Source organism: Tetranychus urticae, chromosome 2 (genome assembly GCF_039701765.1).
Source record: "Tetranychus urticae isolate SD_2017Ah chromosome 2, NJAU_TeUrti_SD_1.0, whole genome shotgun sequence".
Taxonomy (NCBI): Eukaryota; Metazoa; Arthropoda; class Arachnida; order Trombidiformes; family Tetranychidae; genus Tetranychus; species Tetranychus urticae.
Genome location: NC_142959.1, coordinates 16,637,496 through 16,660,371, shown reverse-complemented (window position 1 = coordinate 16,660,371; position 22,876 = coordinate 16,637,496). Strand labels below are relative to the sequence as shown.

The following is a 22,876-nucleotide window of genomic DNA, read 5'->3' as shown; positions in this document are numbered from 1 at the left end:
TTCACCTCTAAATCGATCATCTTTGGTTTGAATATCCTTGTCAATGGTATGGAATTGTCTGATATCGCCTTTTCATTCAAATTGTTGAATTCAACATTCAATGCTTGAAACAACTTGAAAATATTCTTGGTTATTGCTGTTAGTGGATTGTCAATTTGAAGAGTAGGGACTGTTTTGTTCAATATGTTGATCAAGTTGACTATCTCCAGATTAGCTTTATCAAACTTTTGTTTCTTTTCTTCTCGCAATTTTGTGATCAACGCTGTTTTCGTATGCAATCGTTTTTTTCTCCTTTTTATTGATAAATGAGATGCAGTATTCTCATTCGCTGAACGAGACGAAACACAATAACAAAGCCTACTTTTGTTGCCAATAGGTAAAACTTGACTATTGCTAACCTTAACTTTTAACTAGCAACTGGCTAACCGCTAAAAGACTTGAATGTGATGGATTCATTGTGAAACTGAATGTATGTAAAATTGATTTTAGAAATTCTCTTGGTGGATGAATTCATCCAAGTATTTCGAATTCCATTAGATCTCAATAGGAATTAAGAAAAGGGTTTGCTTGTTCCAGTTTACTTAACTTTCCAGCCAAATTGAATTTGATTGGCAAAAGCTGAATTAGTTAAATTGAGCAACCCAGTCAACCACAATAACCATTATGTCTAAAAATGAGCGTATAAACGAAGTGTCAGATAAGGCGTGGTAAATGGCATAATGTTGAATTGTGTACGCTTAAACTTGACAGGATCATTATCAAGTTTATTTGCGATATTGAGCGTATTTTAATTGGCATTTTAACGAAAGAGTGCACGAATACATTCATCTTTGCTCGTTGAGGTTATGCAGTGAGTCTAAATAAAGGTATACGCTTAAAAATTTTGCATATTTAAAAGTTTAATGCGATTTTTTGTATGCACATTCGATTTGATTAACAAAAATAAATTTTAGGGAATAGGATTATCGTTAGTATAAATAATGAATAATTGGTAAAAATATATTAATTTATGTCATTGAATTCATGTTGAATTTATCATTGAATTGAATAAGTTACGATTGAATAAGAGGACGGACAGAATAAACATTCATGACAAAGGAAACACATACGTTCATCATCACATTGATTGTAGACTATGAAAAGTGTAGCGATAATTCTTGATTGGTCTGAAGCACCCATTGTTAGCATTGTATCGAATCGCCAATCTAAGTTCAAGAATTTTTGATGTCCAATCAAATATATCATTCTTGAAAAGCATAAATCCGTTAATATTGACTTTGAAATTCTTTTTCTTGTGAATGTAAAACCAGAAACTGGTTTCAAGCCCATCAAAGTTCCTCTGAAAATGAAATCAGGTTTATTCTTGATTTCGTCTGGAAGCTCAAAGAACTCAAAGCTTTATGGGTAGTTAGAATCCAAAATCTCTAACAAAAATACAGAAAGTTCCCCCTCGTGATGGAAGCCTTACAACAACACCTCGTTTATACAGATGCGCATCTGGTTTACGGATAGGCGCGCGTAGGCATCCGAATTCTAAATGATATTTTTGCATGGATTCTTGTGAAACAAGTTTTTAGCTTTTGTAAAACAGCTTTATTATTTTCATTCAGGCTCATGCGTAAAGCGCACCTTTTGAGAAAATTCGCAATCTTAACTTGGTTTTTTTGTTTTTCTTTATTTATGGAATTTTGGCGATTTCCTGCGTCAAGAATATCTTCTAATTTCAAATTCGGTTGAACTGCGGTTCTAGCCAGAGTTAAATCACTCAGATATTGTTGATATTTTGTTTTTTGATTGCGATTTCTTTGATGCATCAAATTCACAATATTCTATTACCCAAAATAAATCCTTTCCAATTCTTCAATTTTATTTGAACGCATTTGGCGATAATCATCTGTGTTTTCGCGATAGTTCAAACATCTTGCACAAATGCTTATTTCATCGGAATTCATGAACTCGCTGGAATTATTCCAGATTCAGCACACAAAGTATCATAATTAAACAAAGCTTTTGGAGAGCAGCTCGAATTCGAACCCAAATCAACACAATTCCTATTATGGCAGGATTTACGAAATTGGCAAATCGTTTTGCTACATTCCAATTTTGCTTTCTGATGGCACATAGAAAATAATTAACAATTAAAGTGATTCAAAATGGTAAGTTGAATTGATGTTTTTTCACGATTGACGCAAGAGGCACAAAGAATTTTGAATTCTTGGAAATTAAAATAATATCACTTATACAAGGATCTCAACATGGATTTTGAGTGGTTGCATAATGAAATCACTAAAAAATGGAATAAAATAATAACAAGTTGCATGCAATGTGAATAGAATAAAAGTGAATATTTAAAGCTTGCAAAGCTAGTGGAGAAGCTTGTTATGTGGCTTTTATTTTCAAATTCGAATTCGAATACTTACTCATAAGCGTCAGCTAATGTGAATTTATATTGGTCAATGACATCAGCATTGTTGGCATCAAGTTCATTTTGTTTTATTAAATTCAATGAAAACTGACTTCTAGCTGCTTCGATTTCCCCAGCCACAGAATCATCACTGCTAGTAATTTTGGCTTGCATTAACAAATTGTAATATGACAATCAGAACAAAAGTTGTAACCAGTTTTTGAACATCTCCATTTAGCTTTGCTTCCACAAATTTTGTATAGAATACAGAATGTTGAATTATTGAACCGAACTGATGGAAATTCAGAATCCGTAACAGCAGCGCACTGATCACAAAGATACTTTAAGTCAGTAAGGAAGAATTCTGAATTTTTAGTGTCAACACGAATTTCACAAACTGGATGAATTACATTCTCCATGTTGAATCCACTGTAGAATAAAAAACACGATATTAATGACTAGAAAGCTTATTTTTATCTAAACATGAAAAGCTTTTTTAGAAAGCTAAAAAGGTGTACTTGCCTGTAATCTTTTGATGATACAGTAATTATACGTTTATTTTTAAAAATTCAGCGCCATCTACTATACTGCCGAAGCCTTATGTCTACCGTTGGTAGTTTAGTTGATGGCGCCATTTCTTCGCAAAAATAAACGTATAATTCCATTTTAGTTCTTAAGCTGGTTGGAATTCAATAATTCAGCAATCCAAAAATCACAGTAAAAAATGATTAACGAGTTTGAAGGAATGAGGGCCAATAAAGTGGGTGATAATCAACAGAAAAGTTTATAATGATTTAAAACAAAGTAAACTGCAAATGATTGATGGAAGAGAAAGATGAGAAAATACGATTCTGATCGATAGGCATTGAAATAAGTACTACTGGTGCAATTAGTGCAACTGGTGTACATCTGGAAGAATGATTTGAAGGCAGAAAGTTCTTATCAGTCAAAGATCATGTATACGCATTTCTAAATTTCGTTGGTTCTTTTCATTTTCAACTTGTGCATCGAAATGTATTTCATATATTTATAATAATAAGATGCCAATAATCTTGGCCAGTTTGATTTTTATACTTTGCATAATTATTCATAACTCACTTTTTTGCATAAGAGTGGCTTTCAATGAGCAAAGATGACAAAAAAGCGACGAGACTTAATTTTCAATGCTTTTAATTAGTTAGAATATGATTTAAAACATTTATAAATCATTGTTTTTTTACTGGATATCTGTATCTCATTATCAGACTTTACGAGTGAATATTTTCCTTGGGTTAATTGAATCTAAATTTTATGTTAGGTTGGTAAAAGCTGGCCTTTGGTTGAGTAGTGTTGAAAGCCATGTTTATTGGCTTTTTGTTGAAATCAAAGTAATATTCATACTCGTCGCTGTAAATTTTTAATGGTAGAGTGAAAGAGCATTTCCTGAGGCCTCCAATAATTGTTAACTTTGTCCATAAAATGTCTGCAGTCCAATCATTCCAACCATATCGAGTTAGGTAACGACTTTGAGATTTAAAGCTATTGGTACATTCAACAGTAAACTTGATTTTATCCGAGTTCGAAAACTCAATTGATCGATCAAATGGTTCTGTATCATTCTTCAAAGCGTAAATGAAACCTGTAATTGAATCTTTCTTTTTACTTAAAGTTATCTTATTCAACCGTTGAGGAGCATAAAATGTAATCACATCATATTCAGTACAATCAGGGAAAGACTCGTGGTAAGGTATAAGATGTGTTAAACTGGAAGCAACTAGAGATCTTCGACCATTGAGACCAAAATAAATGTCATTAGTTATGTTTTCATTGACGAGTAAATCACCCAACATTGTACGATTTGTGATTGGATATTTTATATGACCAGTCAATTCTAATTTCCAATTACATTGTAGACGATCGACATCTTTCTTTCTGTAGATCGAGTCGGATGTACAATTCAAGTTGTGAAATTTATTATTGTACCAAAATTGTAGTGTCATGAATGTTTTGGATCCGTAATGATCAGCAATCATGTCAATGGTCACATATTCAGCATTATCTTCACGATAACCTGAAAATATTACAGTTGCTTCACAAGAAGAGCCACAGTCAGTAGCACCATATCTATCGATGCTGAAGTAGTGTTTAGGAACTCCACATCTACTAGCAGCTCGGACTGTTGATAAACTTGTGAGGGCAATGAGGATAACTTTAAAGTAAAACATATTGATCACTTGAACCATTGATACAATAATGATCTAACTGTGATTCCAATATTTATATACATAGATTTACACCTGTTATTGAGTCACTGCAAAATTTGATTGATTATTAGATCTATTCTTGACCCATTGTGTGCCAATAAAAGTCAAATATGGTTTCGTCTGTATTGATATAATTTGAAACAATTGAATTAGTAGTGAATTTTAATGGCATTAAAATGTTAATCAAGACATGCATTCTGAACATGTAAATGTTATTAAAACGATATATTAAACTGTTAACACGGGCTATGAAAGTGGCTTCTGATCAACAGAACAGGTTATACTGATTTGAAACAAAAAACGTGTAAATGATTGATAAAAGAAAAATCGGATTGATAGACATTGAAATAAGTACTACTGGTGCAATCGGTGCAATAGATCTGGAAGAATGATTTGAATGCTAAAGCTCTGATTAAAATTAGTAAAGTTAATGTACACGCATTTATAAATTTCGTTGATCCTTCTTTTCATTTCCAGCAAACCAATCGTGGTATTAATATTTCAAAAGCAAGTCAAACTTGTTCATCGAAAGATGTTTCATGTATAATTTAATCTTGGCCAGTTTGTTTGTAATACCTTTCATAATCATTTACGACTGACTGTATTTTTTAATTAGAGTGGCTTTCAATGGGCAAAGAGGACAAAAATGAGACGAAACTTGATTTTCAATGCTTTATTATTGGATTAATATGTTGTTTTGTTATTACGACAGTTTACGATTGAATATTTCTTTTGCATTAATCAGACTTAAATTTGATATCAGATTGGTCAAAGCTTGCATTTGGTTGAGTGGTGGTGAAAACCATGTTTATTGGCCTTTTGTTGAAATCAAAGTAATATCTAGACTGGTCGCTGTAAATTTTCAATGGTACACTGAAACCGCATTTACCGGGTAGCTTTGTGAACTTAGGCCATATAACGTCCACATTCCAATCATTCCAACCATATCGAGTCAGGTAACGAGTTTGACTGCCTGCACTATCTGCACAGATAACAGTAAACTTGATTTCATCCGAATCTGTGAATTCGATTGATCGATCCGCGAAATATTGTTCATTTCCTAAAGAATAGATGAAACCTGTAATTGAATCTTTTTTCTTACTCAAGACAATCTTATTCAACCGTCGAGGATCATAAAATGTGATCACATCATATTCGGTACAGTCAGGGAAAGACTCGTGGTAAGGTATAAGATGTGTTAAACTGGAAGCAACCAGAGTTCTGTCACCATTTAGACCAAAATAAATGTCATTAGTTATTTGATCATTGAGAAGTAAATAACTCAATATTGAAACATTTGTGATTGGATTTTTTATATAATTAGTCAATTGCAATTGCCAATTACATTGAAGACCATTATAATCCATATTCCTGTAGAACGATTCAGATGAACAAGTTAAATTGTGAAACTCATTATCGTACCAAATTTCTAGTGTCATGAATTTATTGGGCTCGAAATTATCAGTAATCATGTCAATGGTCACATATTCAGCATTATCTTCACGGTAACCTGAAAATATTACAGTTGCTTCACAAGAAGAGCCACAGTCAGTAGCACCATATCTATCGATGCTGAAGTAGTGTTTAGGAGCTCCGCATTTATCAGCAGCTTGGACTGTTGATAAAATTACGAGGGAAATGAGGATAACTTTGAAGTAAAACATGTTGATCACTTGAACCACTAATACAAAAATGATTTTGAATTCAATATTTCAATATTTATATACACGAGTGTTCACCCATGATTGAGTCACCAAATTTAGATTGTCAGATCTCTTGGTCCAGTGTGTACCAATGGAGTCAAATGTGGAGTCAGGTGCTTTCTTCTGCGTTGATTTATTTTGAAACAATAGTGAATTTTGATAACATAAAATGTTAAGACACCCATTCTGAACATGTAAATGTTACAAACGATGGGATAAACTCCCAACACGGACTATGAAATGGGCTTATGATGAACATAACAGTTTATTATGATTGTTAAAAGGGAAATAACCAGAAAATAAGATTTGATTCTGATTGATAGGCATTGAAATAGGTACTATTGGTGCAATTAGTGCAATTGGTAGAACTGGTTCTCTCTTCATTTATTAGATCTGTAAGCTTTTGACAATCATTAAATTCCATAATTTAGTCCATTTTCCGTCATTTTTTTCTCGGAATTGTTTTCTTCATCAATTTCTTAACTAAGGCTTAGTGCAAAAGCATTGGGAAAATTCATTTTATTCGAGAATTACGACGATTTGACTGCATTTATTATGGTTACGAGTAAAAACACCGATTCCTAACTCACTTTGACTCGTTAATACGATCAGATAATTTATAAATCAAGATTTCTTTATCAATCAGTTAATCGCTATATTTTAGACCATTAACATTGAAAAGATAGTCATAAGTGAAGTTCAAGTTTGTATGAACTGAATCATGAATATCTCATTGTGGAAACAAGATATAACATTGAAATCCGGACTATGAAAGGGGCTCGTGATCAACAGAACAGTGTAATGATTGATAAAAAAGAAAAAACCTGAAAATATAAATTGGATTCTGATTGATAGGCGTTGAAATACTAAGTACTACTGGTGCAATCGGGGCAATTGGTGCAACGGGATATCAGTTTATAATCGGTAAGTCTGTAAGCTTTTGCATCTGTAGCATTAAAAAAAGCCCATTTACCGATTTCTCTTAAACGCTTAGATTTTATATTAAAATTTGATCAATGTTTAAAATTCAGAAATATTAATTTTTTTGGCTGGCTAAGGAATGAGAATCTAATAGGAATATTTTGTGGCTTTACAGTTCAATTCACATTTTGTTGAATTGTATTCTCGCTTGAATAAAATGAATAAACTGATTACCTGAAAGTGAAATTATTAAACTCTGACATTGATTTTAATAATACATTTTATAAAGATACTTGAAGGATAATGTCATTATAAGATTACAAATGTTCATCCAGTTCGACCATAATGAATAATGAAGTAAAGCCAATTAGCCAGAAAGTCAAGCTAATTTACTACTCTAACTGAAAACTGAAAAACAGACGAGTTTCAGGTAATTAATTAAGATTTTATTTCTCAATCAGTAATTACAGACGAAGTTGTATCTCATTATTATTTTATACAATAATTTTCCCTATTTAATAGTGACATTATGTAACATTTTAGACTATCTCAAGTATATTATGTTAATTTGTATAACTGGAAATAATACATATTATTTGTTCAATGGTTAGAAAATAATTATTTAAGTTGAGATAAATAATCCAGTTGAGTTTCTCTTCAATCAATTGGTTATACTAACTGATCATTAAGCCACTAGTTCCACAAAATTAGGTTTAATGACGCTCCCTTAATGGTTTTAATTTGGTTACTCATTCAATGAGGCTCATTGTTCTCCATCCAACTATTGTGATATGTTAGTCATTTCATGTTTAATTTAGATTACAATGAACGGACAACACTTATATTTTTTAATCAGTGCTTGTTAATTTAATAATATTATGTGGTGTATAGATGATCTCTGTTAATTTTAGGCCAACAAGGTTAGCTAACAGACAACCTGATTTGTGATCCATGGCGCCACATTCATTGGTCCATGCTTTTGGTGGCTTTAGTTGATTTGGTTTAAAATTTGGCTACTTTTTGCCAGCGACTTGATGATGTTGATGTTTTACTAGGTAAGGATGAACGAAGTGATGAAGATCGCTGAAATGATTTGACACAGCATTTGAAGAAACGTTTTTTAACCTCAAATTTTATTCTAGGATGGAGGTAACCATAGACAAATGGATCCATCACGGCAGAGGTTTTGGCAAACATTGCTGGTAACATGGCCATAGTTGGTGTCAATAAAAGTGGATTAATTATACCAATCAGTGATACAACTGCATATGGAGTCCATGTAATCATCCAAAGAGTAATTAAAGCAATCGAAGTTCGGACTAAACGATGTTCCAACCTGATATGATGTTGTGTTCGCTGTTGCATCATTGAATTATCATCACCAGTGCCATTACTATTGCTGATTTCAGCATTATTAATGTTGCCATTGGTGACTCTGGAATTGGACTGATTATTACTACTCGGCGGACTCGATGATAAGGCATATTTTTTGAATCGTGCTGCTGAACGATGAGTTGCTCGATAGATACCAACATAAGAGCCAATGATTATGATTAATGGGATTAGCCAAGCTCCAAGGAAAAAGATCAATACAAAAAGCCTTGACTCTAATTTGGTTGAAATATAATCAAATGAACATGTTGTTAAATAACCTTCTGGTATATAATTGGTGAAGAAACCAAATATTGGTGGAAGGGTAAACATCAATGAATATAACCAGAGAAGTATAATAACCAAAATTGAGCTTCGAGAATTAAAATATGGTTGAGTAAAGCTTTGGTTATTTATGGTCAGATAGCGTTCAAAAGTAACTGCTGTAATTGACATAATTGTGACTGTTCCTGAAAGGCCACCAGCAAAACCATAAAGCTTGCAACCTGAAAACAGAGAAAAATGATTGAAAGAAACAAATTAATCAAATTCATCTGTTGATGTTCAATGAAAGTGAGAAAGGTGATATAACTATGACTTGGAAGGAAAAGAGTACAATGGCGGGTAAAATTTAATCAAAGACGAAAAATAGGCCCTGGCAATGTGTTTTCACAACAGATGACTTGTTGACCAGATTGTTAAACCATATTGGTCGTCACCCTGAAAATCTTCAGGATATCTTCATCTATGCTATCAGAATGCTATCAGAACATTCACATTGAGAATATCTAAATTCAAAAATAAAAGTCATGTCAAAACGAAAAAAATTGCCATAAAAATTTTGATTAAAAATTGCGAATTCGCCTTAATTTAAAGATTATTATTTTTATTTAAATACGAAATCACTATCACTGATTCTCCATGAATACAAATTTTTATCATGTGCCAAGAGCTCTTTCTCTCCTATCTAGCATTTTTCAATCGCTAACTGTTTTTTTTCTCGAATACATCAAACGGTATCGCAGATCAACAATTCCTATTTTCAGAAAAAGCATTAAATTTACATGAGAAAATGATCTGGAAATAAGTTTTTTACCATTTTCATTTTGAAATCCTTCTTTACTATTTGGAGTTAAATTGAAAAGTATCCGTTTATTGTATAATAGTCTAATCATGGTTTCTGACTTATCGAAATGCTAGTAAATTGTTGAAAGGTTTAAATGTTTACTCAGAATTTAAATGAATCAATTGCTTCGAAATGAGATTGAGAAGAGGAAAATAAAGATGATAAATCCTTGGATAACTTTTGATAAAATCAGGCGTTGACCGTGATGATGAAGTTAGTTAGATAACTTTCAATTTTTACCGTTCTTTACTCACTTTTTTTAGCATTAGTTTATTTTTCATGTCATTATTGCAATGCTTCTCAATGTGGATTGACTTCAAATCCACAAAATATTCCTATCAGATTCTCACTCCTCAGCCGGACAAAAAAATTAATATTCACGATAAGATCAAAATTCGGTTCGCTGGTTCATTCGCTTTCAATCTTAAATTGGTCAAGATACAATTTTGTTAGTTCGAATTTTACTTTCCGCTGTTTCAATAATTCATTAGATACTTTGGAAAGTTGAAATGAATTATGAAGTTGATGCTTACACTTTCCTGTTACTGAGTTAGTTAGAGCATAGAAAATCACGTCTCAAGAGTTTTCTAATGATTATTGCCATAATACAAAAGGCTATTTGCTCTGACCATTGAGCACTACTAATAACATTAGAAACTAAGGAATGATATCATTTAGTGCAAGACTTTTTTGTATCATTTTGAGCTGTTTAAACACTGACAAGCAAATAGCAAGAGACCAAGAAAAGGAAATGTAAACATAAACATTGTTTATCATATCAACAGGGATGGAATGGGATGACAAAATTGAAATGATAGACTGACTGAGAAAGGCAAGGATGTAACCATGAAAGACAGTCTTTTTTGATGGATAAACATAACTTCAAGGCTTGTCAACATGAAAATGAATCAAGATTTAGAGCTTGATTTTTGAGCAAACTAAAAATTCGTCACAAATGGGAATATCAAAGCTTTATAACTGAAAAACCTTGCCATGAAATTGCTCTTCAAGCTGATAAAATTTTACAAAGTTCATTTTCCTCTCAGTAATACCTTTACTATCAATACTTTGTTTCAATTTGATTCACCTGTTATTTTTACCATCTTCTGTCTCCATGCTTTCATCTCAAATAACCAATTCCCTGAGTGAACTGGCGTGAAATGATAGTGAAGCTCATAGTTTCAGAGAATCAGTTTATTAAAAAAGACTTTTTACTGGAAAAAAAATTACATCGAGACAAATGAAGATGATAGCGATTCAATGACTCTTCTCACAATGAAATTAATATAACCAATCCACAATTAACTTGATCCTGGATGGTTAAACAAAAGTCAATTAAAAAGGGTAAACCACTTTACCAGTCTAAGTAGTAAACCGTGAACAGGAAAAGCTAAACAAACTACAGATGTAGATGGTTTCAATGAATCAATTGTGACTTGATTCCCATTTAATTAAACATCAATTAATTTGAATAGTCAAAATTATCAACACTTCCTAGTAATATATCAACAAAGATAAACATTCATAAGATTGATTGACTTGGACGCAACCACTTCAAGTCTATAAGTATGTAAGAGATCGACATCTTTTGCTAGCAATTTTTACCAACAATTATGTTACGATTAGTAGTTGAACAGTAAAACATAGACTCAATTTATGAAATATTAAAAAACATACGACTCTTGAATGTAGACTTTTGAGAACTGCTGTTTCCATGATTTATCCAGATAATTATGTCGAGATTTAAACATATTTTTAACTTAAATATTAATTTAGTATCAATTTGCAAGGAGTTAAAAAGCAGAGTTTATCAAATTTCTTTGGCTTTAGTTGATTATATTTCAGCGATAAATTGCTACATTTAGGTAAACGGTAAAACAGTTCATAAATATATGTAAATACTGATGAAGGAACATGTTATGCTGTAATAATAATGTATCGAGTAATTCACAAAGACTTATGTCCATTCGAATTGGTTGCTATTTTTTATCCTTACCTTTCATTTTTCAATTTTTGTACAAATTTTCCGGTTTTCAATAAAATTTTATCGAAGCTTTGCAAATATATTTGTATTATAACTGGACGATAGTAAATTGTGCGAGGCTTGACGATATTAATATTTTTTGCTTTCATACGATTTATTCGTCCACAATATTGTTGGTTTGACTTTTCAATCAGTGTTAAATCTTTCAAATGCAAGTGAAACTGGTGAAAAAACTCAGCTTTCCATGAAGAGATTGGGAAAATGTTCTCATTTCATCAAGGAAACCAAACTCTTTTGACATTGAAACTAAGCTCTACTAGTAAATCTGAGCAAAAAAGCTTTCATGAGAGCCAAATTAACATGCATGTTTACATGTTTTCACTGAGATATCAAAGCCACATGAAGATTAGAAATAATCTGATCAACAAGAGTTTTCTTGATACAAAATATTCTGCCAGAATTGTAAACCATTTCATAACAGCAAAAATTTTCAGCAACAATCCAACTGATTGAAAATTGAATCTTTGCTGTTTTTATTGGACTCAATTACAAAGGTTTAAACATTTGTAAACAAACATTTCGATTTTTAGCAAAAATTAAAACATGTGAATCAATATTACAAGTAATTGTATCAATACTATACTCTTATAATTAAATTAAATTAAACTGTCTATCTTGTTTACAGCAGAGTCCAGCGTAAAAATGGCAATAATATTGTTCATTTTGACCATTCTACCCACCTTGTTATCAAGCTAAATTGTCAATATTGTTGGCAAAGAATCGCTATTTTAAGCTTGAGCTGATATTTCACAATTAATTATTCAAAGTTGATTTTGTCTTTTCTCAATCCTTTACCCAACAATCAATTGGTTTCTTCATAAAATCATCCTAAATTGAATTATAATTCTAACCTTGTTTAAGACAGTACTTGCAATATAATGTTGATTATTGTCGAAATCAATTAGTGTTAAACCTTAATTTTGCCATATTTATTAATTTATAAACAGATTGATTAAAGGCTAGCAATTACAAATGTCTGTGATTGCCAACAATTACAAGAAGTGTGTTCACATCACATTGGTAGCTCCACTTAACGCAATACATCGGTCAAGTTTCAAACCCGGATATCTTAGGAGTCACTAGCAGATGAAAGGTTTTGGGTTTTCATAACTCATTATCCTCTCTCGAATAACATTTATCTCATTAAACCTGGTTCGGGTGTTTAAAGTGCTTCCCTTGTCAGACGGCGACCATTAATGTTATATGAATATCTCTAAAACAATAAAATAAAGCGATGTTGACACCTAAAATTGCGTTAATTGTAACTATCAAGTGTATTGTCACGTTTTCATTTAAATGTCAGGCACATGTCACAATTACTTTACCAATTGAAAAACTAGACTCAAATCAAATTAAAAAATAAAGTAGAATCTATTGAATTGGTCAATTATAATCAATAATATTCATTGAAGCTTATAAAATGCTTACAAAAGGCAGTTTAACAATTGTTGCCTCTAAACCAACTATTTTACAATTTACTTCCAGTAAAATTGCTATTAAAATGGTTATTATTTAACCTTAAGCCAACAGCAATATTTTACCTGAAAAAAAACTGCATTCTCTATGGTTTTGACAATAATTGAAATAAAGTTCTTGTATCTTATTATGAAACTTTTGATCAACTTCATTCAGCTTCATTACATTTGATTACTTGCATGAAAACTTGATTATTTTCACCAGCCTTTCCAGATCAAATGGTACCTTTTTGCACAAGATTAACCTGTCTTTGCGTTTGCAGTTTTGCTTCTGCTAAATTATGAAATTAGATTCTTGTTTCTCAGACAAGTATCATTTCGTATATTAGAGGGTAACTGTGAAAATTTTGTTTCAATTGGTTTACCTGAAAATTGCACGAAACATTAGATAATTTAATGTCTTGATATAATAACGTGACTTCTTTGATTATCATCCCTGCACCAGACAAGCTTTTATTTGGGTTCACAAAGTTATCAAGTTATACCCACTTTGTGCTCTCATTTACACCTGTATTTTGGCTACAAGTCTATTCAAATTACTCCAGATAATTGTAATTCAGCCAATCAAATTGTATATCAGACGAATTTTTGTCTTGGAATAGTGAACAAGCATTCAAATGTAAAATCGTTCAACTTTTAACATAACAAAAACCGTAACAATTATTGCATTTTCAATGGTAAAACGGTTTTGTTTGCAATGCATTTAGGTTTAGTCGGACTTTTAACTAAACTCTTTGCTATCGAATCGTTTAGAAAGGATAAAGTTTGGTCTTAGCGTTGGCATGTAATAAAGGGTCTTCTTAAAAATCGCAAAAAACTTTACAAAACAAAACGTGGATTGAGTACAAAACTTGATACAGAATCCCTTCCAATCGGTAATCAAAGCGTAACAATTAAATTATTTTAGCAGTAAATCAATTTCTGTAGTCGAATTTTGGTAAAGACGCTAAAACTGAAAGTCATCCTGTCATCCTTTATTTAGTTACCTTTTGAAGTCTTTACCAATTCATGAGAAGATGAATTTTTAATAGTACCAAATCTACAATATTGCCATTAATAATAATAAATGACTCTTCTTCTCAAATAAATGATTTTTGTCTGAAAATTTTCTTCTAACTTAATAAATTTCTTGTTGCTTTGGGTTCGTACCTGGTTTGGTACAGGAAGACTTATAACGGATTTCGTAACTCTCAGAATTACCGATAAATCTTGAAAAATTACTAACGCACAACAAAGCTGGTCCTTCAGCAAGGAAATATTGTATAACAAGCAAAAATGTCTGTGTTTTCTGATTATTTCAACAATTCGTAGCATTATTTGATTGAATTTCAATGATTGATCAAAATATGAATCCCTAAGCTTTTTCAAAAGAAAAGGATTGAACAGTGAAGGACATTTGTGAGTTACACAGAATTGGATTGAAGGCTTAACAGTTAACAATATATTTGAGTGAAGGTTGAATTTAAAACAAAATTAATTCAATTGAAAATGATAGATTCCTGGTTATTCGAAAGGGTGCAATTTAAAGACTCAAAACTCAATCGATTCCCTTTCACCCAATATTGCTGATGGTTTAACAAATCACAAAAAATGTTCATAATATCTTATAGTGTAGGGAATGGGTCAAGCTTTGGATTATTGCTGAAGTTGCAGATTTAGTTAAAAGACCAAAATGTTACAATATGTTATGAAAAGTTTATAAATGATTTGAATTGTAAATAGAATCTCAAAATCAGAACAATCGACGACATTTTCAGCCCTTTCTAACGACAGACCTTAGTTACAACTTAGCATAACGAAACTGCAATTAGATAGATCAAAGTAAAGTCAGTGTCGAGATTGGTATTCAAGTTTGAATGCATAAGAGTTTTGGTTAGTTCTCAATATGATCTTGATTTACAATTCAATTTATCATCTTTAAGGAAGTAAAAATGGTCTAATATATTGACCAATATCGATTGTTATTACATGTGCATATTGTCAACCATTGCATTACATTCAATGCCATTAAAAGTGCTATTAATGCTAAAAACAAGAGTATAAACATGCACAACTCTCTCAACTAGCAGTTTTGTGAAACCAAAAAATGGGTTTAGGATACGATCAACACTATTTGTCCATTTATTTGACAACTAACGAATTAATTATTAGATTCTGGTTCATCTTTTGATGAGCATTTCAATCAATGGTTTTGTTTTATTCTGCGATCAACAGTTTACGAGATAATTGAGGTCAAAGTTAAAACTTCGATCGTCTATTGTACAGTTATGGGACAAGATTTCTCTTTCAAAATCATTTTGGCCGAGTGCTTTTTCAAGATCAATTAGAAGTTGCATTTATTTCGTGTGATAAATTTGGCCTTTTCTTGTAAATCAGGTTATTTCGATTTTCGGTTAAACCTGCCACTTCGAGCGACCGTTCTAAATAAAAGGCTGAAACTCATTTTCCCTGCGTAAAAATCAATGCTACACATCGAGTATCGATTAGTTTTTTGAATAAATAAACAGTTCGCTTGATTTTGGCCTTTGATCGTATGACTTTGACCCACGATAGATCGAGAACGATAATACTTACAACCATCATTCTGACAACAATAATTAGATTTTTTTATGAGTTATGTTACACTGAAATATTAATTGCCTCAAGATTCTACAAAAAAAGTTATGCATTTTCATTTACAAAGCTAAATCGTTATCAAAGCACAAATCTTACGATGTTATTTAATGTTATTACAGGAATTAGGTCATGTTATTCCGATATTTAGTCATACCATGTTATAGTTTATGATAAATCTAATAATTGTTGTCAGAATGATGGTTGTAAGTATTATCGTTCTCGATCTATCGTGGGTCAAAGTCATACGATCAAAGGCCAAAATCAAGCGAACTGTTTATTTATTCAAAAAACTAATCGATACTCGATGTGTAGCATTGATTTTTACGCAGGGAAAATGAGTTTCAGCCTTTTATTTAGAACGGTCGCTCGAAGTGGCAGGTTTAACCGAAAATCGAAATAACCTGATTTACAAGAAAAGGCCAAATTTATCACACGAAATAAATGCAACTTCTAATTGATCTTGAAAAATTACTCGGCCAAAATGATTTTGAAAGAGAAATCTTGTCCCATAACTGTACAATAGACGATCGAAGTTTTAACTTTGACCTCAATTATCTCGTAAACTGTTGATCGCAGAATAAAACAAAACCATTGATTGAAATGCTCATCAAAAGATGAACCAGAATCTAATAATTAATTCGTTAGTTGTCAAATAAATGGACAAATAATGTTGATCGAATCCTAAACCCATTCTTAGGCTTCACAAAACTGGTAGCTTAGAGTGTTGTGCATGTTTTACTAAGGATCTCAATTTACTAACTGCCTAAAATTGGCTTTAAGAGTTAAGAGTAAGAATTTAGAATTACAATTCTTGAACAATTCAACTATCCATGCAATTAAACGAAAACTAAATAATCTTTCGTCCAGATCAATCTTTAAATGACCATTTTAAGCTATGATTTTGTTTCATTCCGACATAAACCTTTTCAACAAGACAAAAGCTAACAATTATTGTAAGGATTTTGTTTTTTGGGTTTTCTCATTATGAATTTGGGTCTTTTCATATTGACTGTCAAATATGCCGATTTGAATAATCAAATTATTGATTCGCATAACAATCAATGAATAAGAAACCCAATTTCCCCATTAAAATTGAATTCCACCGGTTCTATAACCTAATCACAATCATCCTAATTACCTTTTATTGCTTTTCTTTAGCTTCGTTTATTCAATTAATAGGCATAATTGTGCATTTTTTTGCATATAAACTCGAAACAATAGACTGGCAATATTTACTTTAATTGCTAAGAATTCATTGAAATAATTCATAAAATAGCATCTGATATAATGAAATAGCAAATTCAAATTGCAAAAATGTCAAATAAGTTTAATAAACCAATATTTTTGTTCATTTAGTTTTTACTTTAATATTAACCAGAAAATTTTTTGCTCATTTACAATGTTAAGCTTTTTTTTCGCGTTGTCATTGAATTTCAAGACCATTACTTGATTCTTGTCAACATTGATTTCATCTGAAATATTTGACTCAGCAGGAAAAAACAAAGAATGTAGTAAAAGATGAAGATGATGATAATAATAAGGATGATAAAATGAAGAGGTAAATTCAATTTCACTCCAGAATCGATCGAGAATAACTTGATATTACAAGTACTTTCATAGTTGCTTTACAGCTCAATGGAAGCACTTATCTCGTCTTTTTTATATCAAAAACAAATGGAGTCTAATTGTAATAATATAACCTCTAAATCGATTGACCATTTTTTGAAATAAAGTTACAGTAAAGACCAGAAGCTTGAAAAAATGTTACACTGAGTGGACAGAAACTGTCAAACGGGTTCCACCCAACAGGGAATCCAACCTTGATCATAAGTTATTAATATGATAATTATGATTTGTCGTGGTTATAACTATCAATATCAGCAATTACTTAACAAGTATCTAATTTATTTACCTTGCTTCCCTCAAATTACTCAACCTTACCTATTTTTTTCTGGTTAATGAATGTATCTATTATTAGGTCTAATTAAATAATAGCTCATTAATAGTTATAGATGTTATATAAATAAGTTCATTAAAGTAAAATTTGATTGACTCAATGAAAATCATGAATGTAAAGATATAGAGATGTAAACCAACACAGAATCTGAACAAGTTCCTTCGGTGGTTCAGTTAAACTTGTCTTTGACTTTTTCATAAGATACACTTGATTTATATTGTAATTACGATCATTAGCCTTGGAGCTTCCGATAATCTAAATACAATTAGTTAATTCTGAATATTCAAATGGTTAAAACAAATCAATCAAAATAAAGATTTGGTTGGCTTTGTTTTACATTAGACTTTTTTTCTGGTATTCACAGGCCTTAATCTCAAGGGTAACCAGATTTTTTCTTATCATAGACTAACACGTTTCACTATTAATACAATCAATTAATCAACATGACATCGGAAGTAAACACAGTAATCAGTTAACATTAATCCAGATAATCAAAGTGTCTTGGAATGGGAATTAAACGAAACAAATAGTAAACAGTAAACACATAACAACAATTTACAAATGCGACTCTGGTTACCCAAACAGGTGACAACGGTAAGGCTTATTTATCACACTATTCACGTTCAATCACATTGACTGGACAGTCCACTTTTGATTAATGGATACAAGGTAAATGGAGTTACAATTATCGACTAAATTTTCATCAATCAAATAGCATCTATTTATACAATGATAGTTTAAATCTTAATGGGCTAACGATGAAAACTAACTGGGAAACAATTTGGCAATGAAATATCAACAACTTAACAGTCTTAATTGCAAATGGCTGTAAATGAAACCCAATTTTAACTCGTTAACTTCATAATTTGATTATTTTTCATCCATTTGCTTCTAATGCTAGCTGTAATCCTTTTGTTTCATGAAAACATTTCAATGTATTTTTCAGTGTATCATTAGTGACATTCAAATGCTGTTGTAAAATTAAAAGCTAAATGACAGCTTTGAATCAGATAAACGTTGAAAATTAGTCTGATTTAGGGTTATTTGATACATTTATTGAGCCTCAAAATGTATCTCAACATTATCTCAATACTTGGCAACAAAATTAAAAACAAAACAAGAGTTAATTGATCAAATTAAAGTTTATTTTTTCAACCAAAAAGCTTCAAAAAGACAACATTTCAAATCATTCAAATGAATATCAATAGCAAAATGATGGATCCTTTGGCTTTATATTTTTCTCAGCTTCCTCGAAACAAAGTAATCATCTTATTGATTTGTTTAACAGGTTGATAACTGATGGAAACTGAATTGTTTTACTTGATAATGTTATCATTTATATTCAATGAAAAGAAACCAATCCAATTACAGTTGATAACTATCACCATCAAGACATCCATTGAAGTATGGCAAATATTGAATGGTTGAAACCAGCAAACAATCGCCGGTTCAATTTTGCTGCCAATGAATCAAATCAGTATTTATATTTCCTCATCATTTCACGATCTGATCAAGTTACTTGTTATACTTCAACCTCTCAACCTACCAAAGTCCCTCTTATCGGATTAACTTATGTGTGTTGTTAGCCCTAATTTTGTGCCACATTTTCACCAAGTTTCACTTTGAATTGACTTGAAGTAACTTAAATCTCTTTAATCATTTGACATGTTGACCTTCTTGATTGTCCACTGTGCTTAATTAACCGACATTTGTCAGTGAAATTAATCCCAAACAATAACATGGTAAAATAAGGTTGTATCATTTCATTTTGTAATACAGAGAGGATCAGGTTAACAAGATAAGTCAACACCTACACTAATCAACTTTCAAATCAACAAAATCAGCAAAAATTGCACAAATCCCTGTTGAATGTTTAATATTGTTTGTTTCATTCCCTTCCCTATCAACATATCATCAACTTTAATGGCCTATTAATATGAGCAAATTTACAATTAATTATTTAAAAATAGTTAAGATGCTTATCAAGTCAACAGGAAAAGGCGTGAGTTGATCCATTAGTTGAAACAAGATAGATCAAAACACAGGCAGAACTGGCATTACAAATAGCAAATGTATCATGATTTCAGCATTGAAAACAAATCAGTTTGAAATATATTTGATGTCATTGATTAAATAGACAAATAAACATCGATAATTCAGATCACATAGGCCTCAGAAACATCTAATTGATTTTACCCATTACCTTGAGGATTGATCACTGGTCATTTAACATTCATTAGACAAGATATGGGAAATGTGTTCGTAAATGATTATTCAATGTTTCGATACACATGAATGTTGTGAGGTTTTTGGAACCTTTTTGATGTGAAAAAATCGGATAATCTTGAGTTATTCAAGCTGCTCTGGCTATTCAAGTCTTTACAATATTAATTTAAAGCTCTGAATTTATCAATAATCATTTATTCTCGTTCATATCAAAAGTCGGAAGGCGTTTGTTTTATGAGTTTAATATAGTGATGAAAATTCCAATGATATGATTTTTGATCAAATCACTTGATTATTGATCTACAATAATTTACTTCAGGTGAAAGATTGAATTCAATATCATATAATTCATATAATCATATCATTCAATATCCAATTTTATACTAACAATGATTTAATAAAAGGTTTGATTTGTGAATCAATGACTTTTAAAGATTGATTTTTTACAGACATTTTATTTGAATCTTAAACTGTATGAACAAAATATGATTGATATTGACATGTTTGGAAACTTGAGCAAATTAAAGCTAAAAGATGTTTTCCGTCTATCAACAAGTTTTCATTCATATATTATATTGAAACAAATAACCTTTTCAAATAAATTAAATATTAATTTGAAATTCGTTGATCAATAAACATGTAATATTGTTTACCTTTTTCCAACGGAATCACACAGAAATTGAAAAAAATGTAATTGGAAATATTTTGATTGCTTTGATTCAGGGTTTGTTTTGGATGCTTAGAATGGGTTCAAGTTTGGGTTTACAAGGGTTAATTAACTCACCTAATGGTGTCATAGCAGCTCCACATTGGGTACTATTATAAACATAAGCAGCAATCACTGCATTCATGATTAAGTCAGAAACGGCAATGTTTAAGCTCAAAGTGTTACGACCATTGCGAAGGGCTTTGACTCTGGTTTTTTGGGTGAAATGTAAGGTTTAAAGTAAACATTATTGGTTGAACATTGGATTGAATCTTTTGGGTTAATAGGGTTTATTGGGTTTTACAAGATGGGTTTACTTACCTACAATAGAGGTAGATGATTGTACAATTACCGGTCAATCCAAAGATTAATACAAATGAAAAAAGTGCGGCAATGGTGATGTTAACTTGACATGGGATTGGCTCAAAGTTGAGCCAGTAATCGGGTGCAGATGATATAAGGTCAGGATGAAGGAAACGAAGCCAAGCTAGGCGTATTGGATTAGTTTCATTAGTTGAATTGTTAATTGTACTTGAATTGGTCATTGTAAAATCACTGATATAAAAATGGATTCTTCAATTGTTTTGACTTGTTAAACACGTTAACTGTTTTCTGGGTATTTACTGAATTGCTTTAAATTTTGGCTTAATTGTGGTTGGAAAAAAGTTCAGTTGAAAGGCAGTTTGGCAATTGAGTTGATTTAATGGTAATTATTGGCTGTAAAAGATTAATTTGTTTGAAATTTAATGATGTAAACATGGAGTTACAATGAAGACTAAACTTGTTAACAATAAACACTTTTCAGGGTTAGATGAGGATGGTCTTGTTTTTGGTAGTTTTGGTAATGTCAACTGGTTGTATTTGATTAACATGGTAATAGTTTGGGTTGGTGGTTTGAGGTGGAAAGCAAGTTTAAAAAGTTATCCTCAGTTTAAGTGTTTTTCCCTTTGGTTAAAAGGTAAAGAAGCAAATTGTGAGAGCAAATAGTGATTCCATGAAAAAATGCTAACATTACCTTAAGGAAAGGCGAGATTGCGCGAGTCAGGGAGAGTAAGATGATGAAAATGATGAGGATAAAAGGATGAAGATTGTTTCTCGAACAAAAAGACTCAAAGTAGGCAAAATTTGATGGCAAAAGAGCGACTTATTAGGTTGTTAAATTGATGGTTAACAGTCGACTGACGGATGGTGATGTAAAATGAACACTTTTTACACAATTGTTGAATTGTTAGCTGATTTACTCGTAACAATTTTACTGTTTAATTTGCTCATTATCTTTGACTTCAACAATCAAATTTTTTTCCATTAATTTGTTAATGATCCACAAATTCAATCAAACTAGCAGCTAGAATTGAATTTACAAAGTGAATATCATATTTAATGATCTAAGTGTACCTTTACTGTAGAGTTGAAAAGACAAGCTGTGAAAAGCAAATTACCTTTATTAATTTAAAATTTGATTGATAATGTATTCAGTCAATTTGATTCAGTTAAATGTTCAAGTGTTTAAATCAAATTGCTTGAAATTATTTAATTTTCTCTTCTTTCAACTGCCAACATTTACATTGTTGAACTATCTTATTCAATTTTCATCTAATAGCAATTCATTTACTTATATTAATTTCAATATTTTTGCTAATAAAGATTTTTGCTCAATTGCAATAGTTTATTGATTATTGATTGGATTTGTAGTTAGTCTGATCGAAGCTAAAAGTATTATAAACAGTGAATAATTCGAAGAATTCGTGATTGTAACTCAAGAACCCGGAAACAGTTCACTTGCAAACTTGTCGATATTTGAGGTACGATTGAGATGCTTTGCTGAAGATAATTTTGATCTGATAATGGCACCGTACAATACGATTTTGGAAACGAATTTTTCCCAAAACAAGGATTTACTAGAGATAAACGTTTTTTTCGAGTGCTTAAGGAAATTGTTAAAAAGTTTGAAGACCCCAGTGCACCAGTTGTACACAATGCGGACTTACCTTATTCCTGATTGGTTAGTGCGTTACCCTAAACTGGCCATATATAAACTCAGTTTAACTCTCTTGAGAGACTTCTCTAGGTAATTTAATCGCTGA

General features: G+C 31.3%; 2 protein-coding genes and 1 long non-coding RNA gene across 3 annotated transcripts; 1 reads left to right on the top strand and 2 right to left on the bottom strand.

The window, feature by feature from the left end:
- Positions 1 to 1,835: 1,835 nt before the first annotated feature.
- On the bottom strand, positions 1,836 to 2,701 carry LOC149094009 (uncharacterized). Its single transcript, XM_089268463.1, has 2 exons — positions 2,421 to 2,701; positions 1,836 to 2,110 (listed from the first exon to the last, which is right to left on the bottom strand). Exons 1-2 carry the CDS (start codon positions 2,576 to 2,578, stop codon positions 1,966 to 1,968), a joined length of 303 nt encoding a protein of 100 aa, XP_089124589.1. The 5' UTR covers positions 2,579 to 2,701; the 3' UTR covers positions 1,836 to 1,965.
- Positions 2,702 to 7,702: 5,001 nt separating this feature from the next.
- Positions 7,703 to 21,765, bottom strand: LOC107369838 (opsin, ultraviolet-sensitive-like). Its single transcript, XM_015937821.3, has 3 exons — positions 21,114 to 21,765; positions 20,871 to 21,001; positions 7,703 to 9,148 (listed from the first exon to the last, which is right to left on the bottom strand). The coding sequence occupies exons 1-3, from the start codon at positions 21,335 to 21,337 to the stop codon at positions 8,274 to 8,276; spliced, it is 1,230 nt and encodes a 409-aa protein (XP_015793307.1). The 5' UTR covers positions 21,338 to 21,765; the 3' UTR covers positions 7,703 to 8,273.
- Positions 8,185 to 9,511, top strand: LOC149094008 (uncharacterized). Its single transcript, XR_016199340.1, has 2 exons — positions 8,185 to 8,326; positions 8,414 to 9,511. It is a non-coding gene; the product is annotated as an uncharacterized LOC149094008 (long non-coding RNA).
- Positions 21,766 to 22,876: the final 1,111 nt, after the last annotated feature.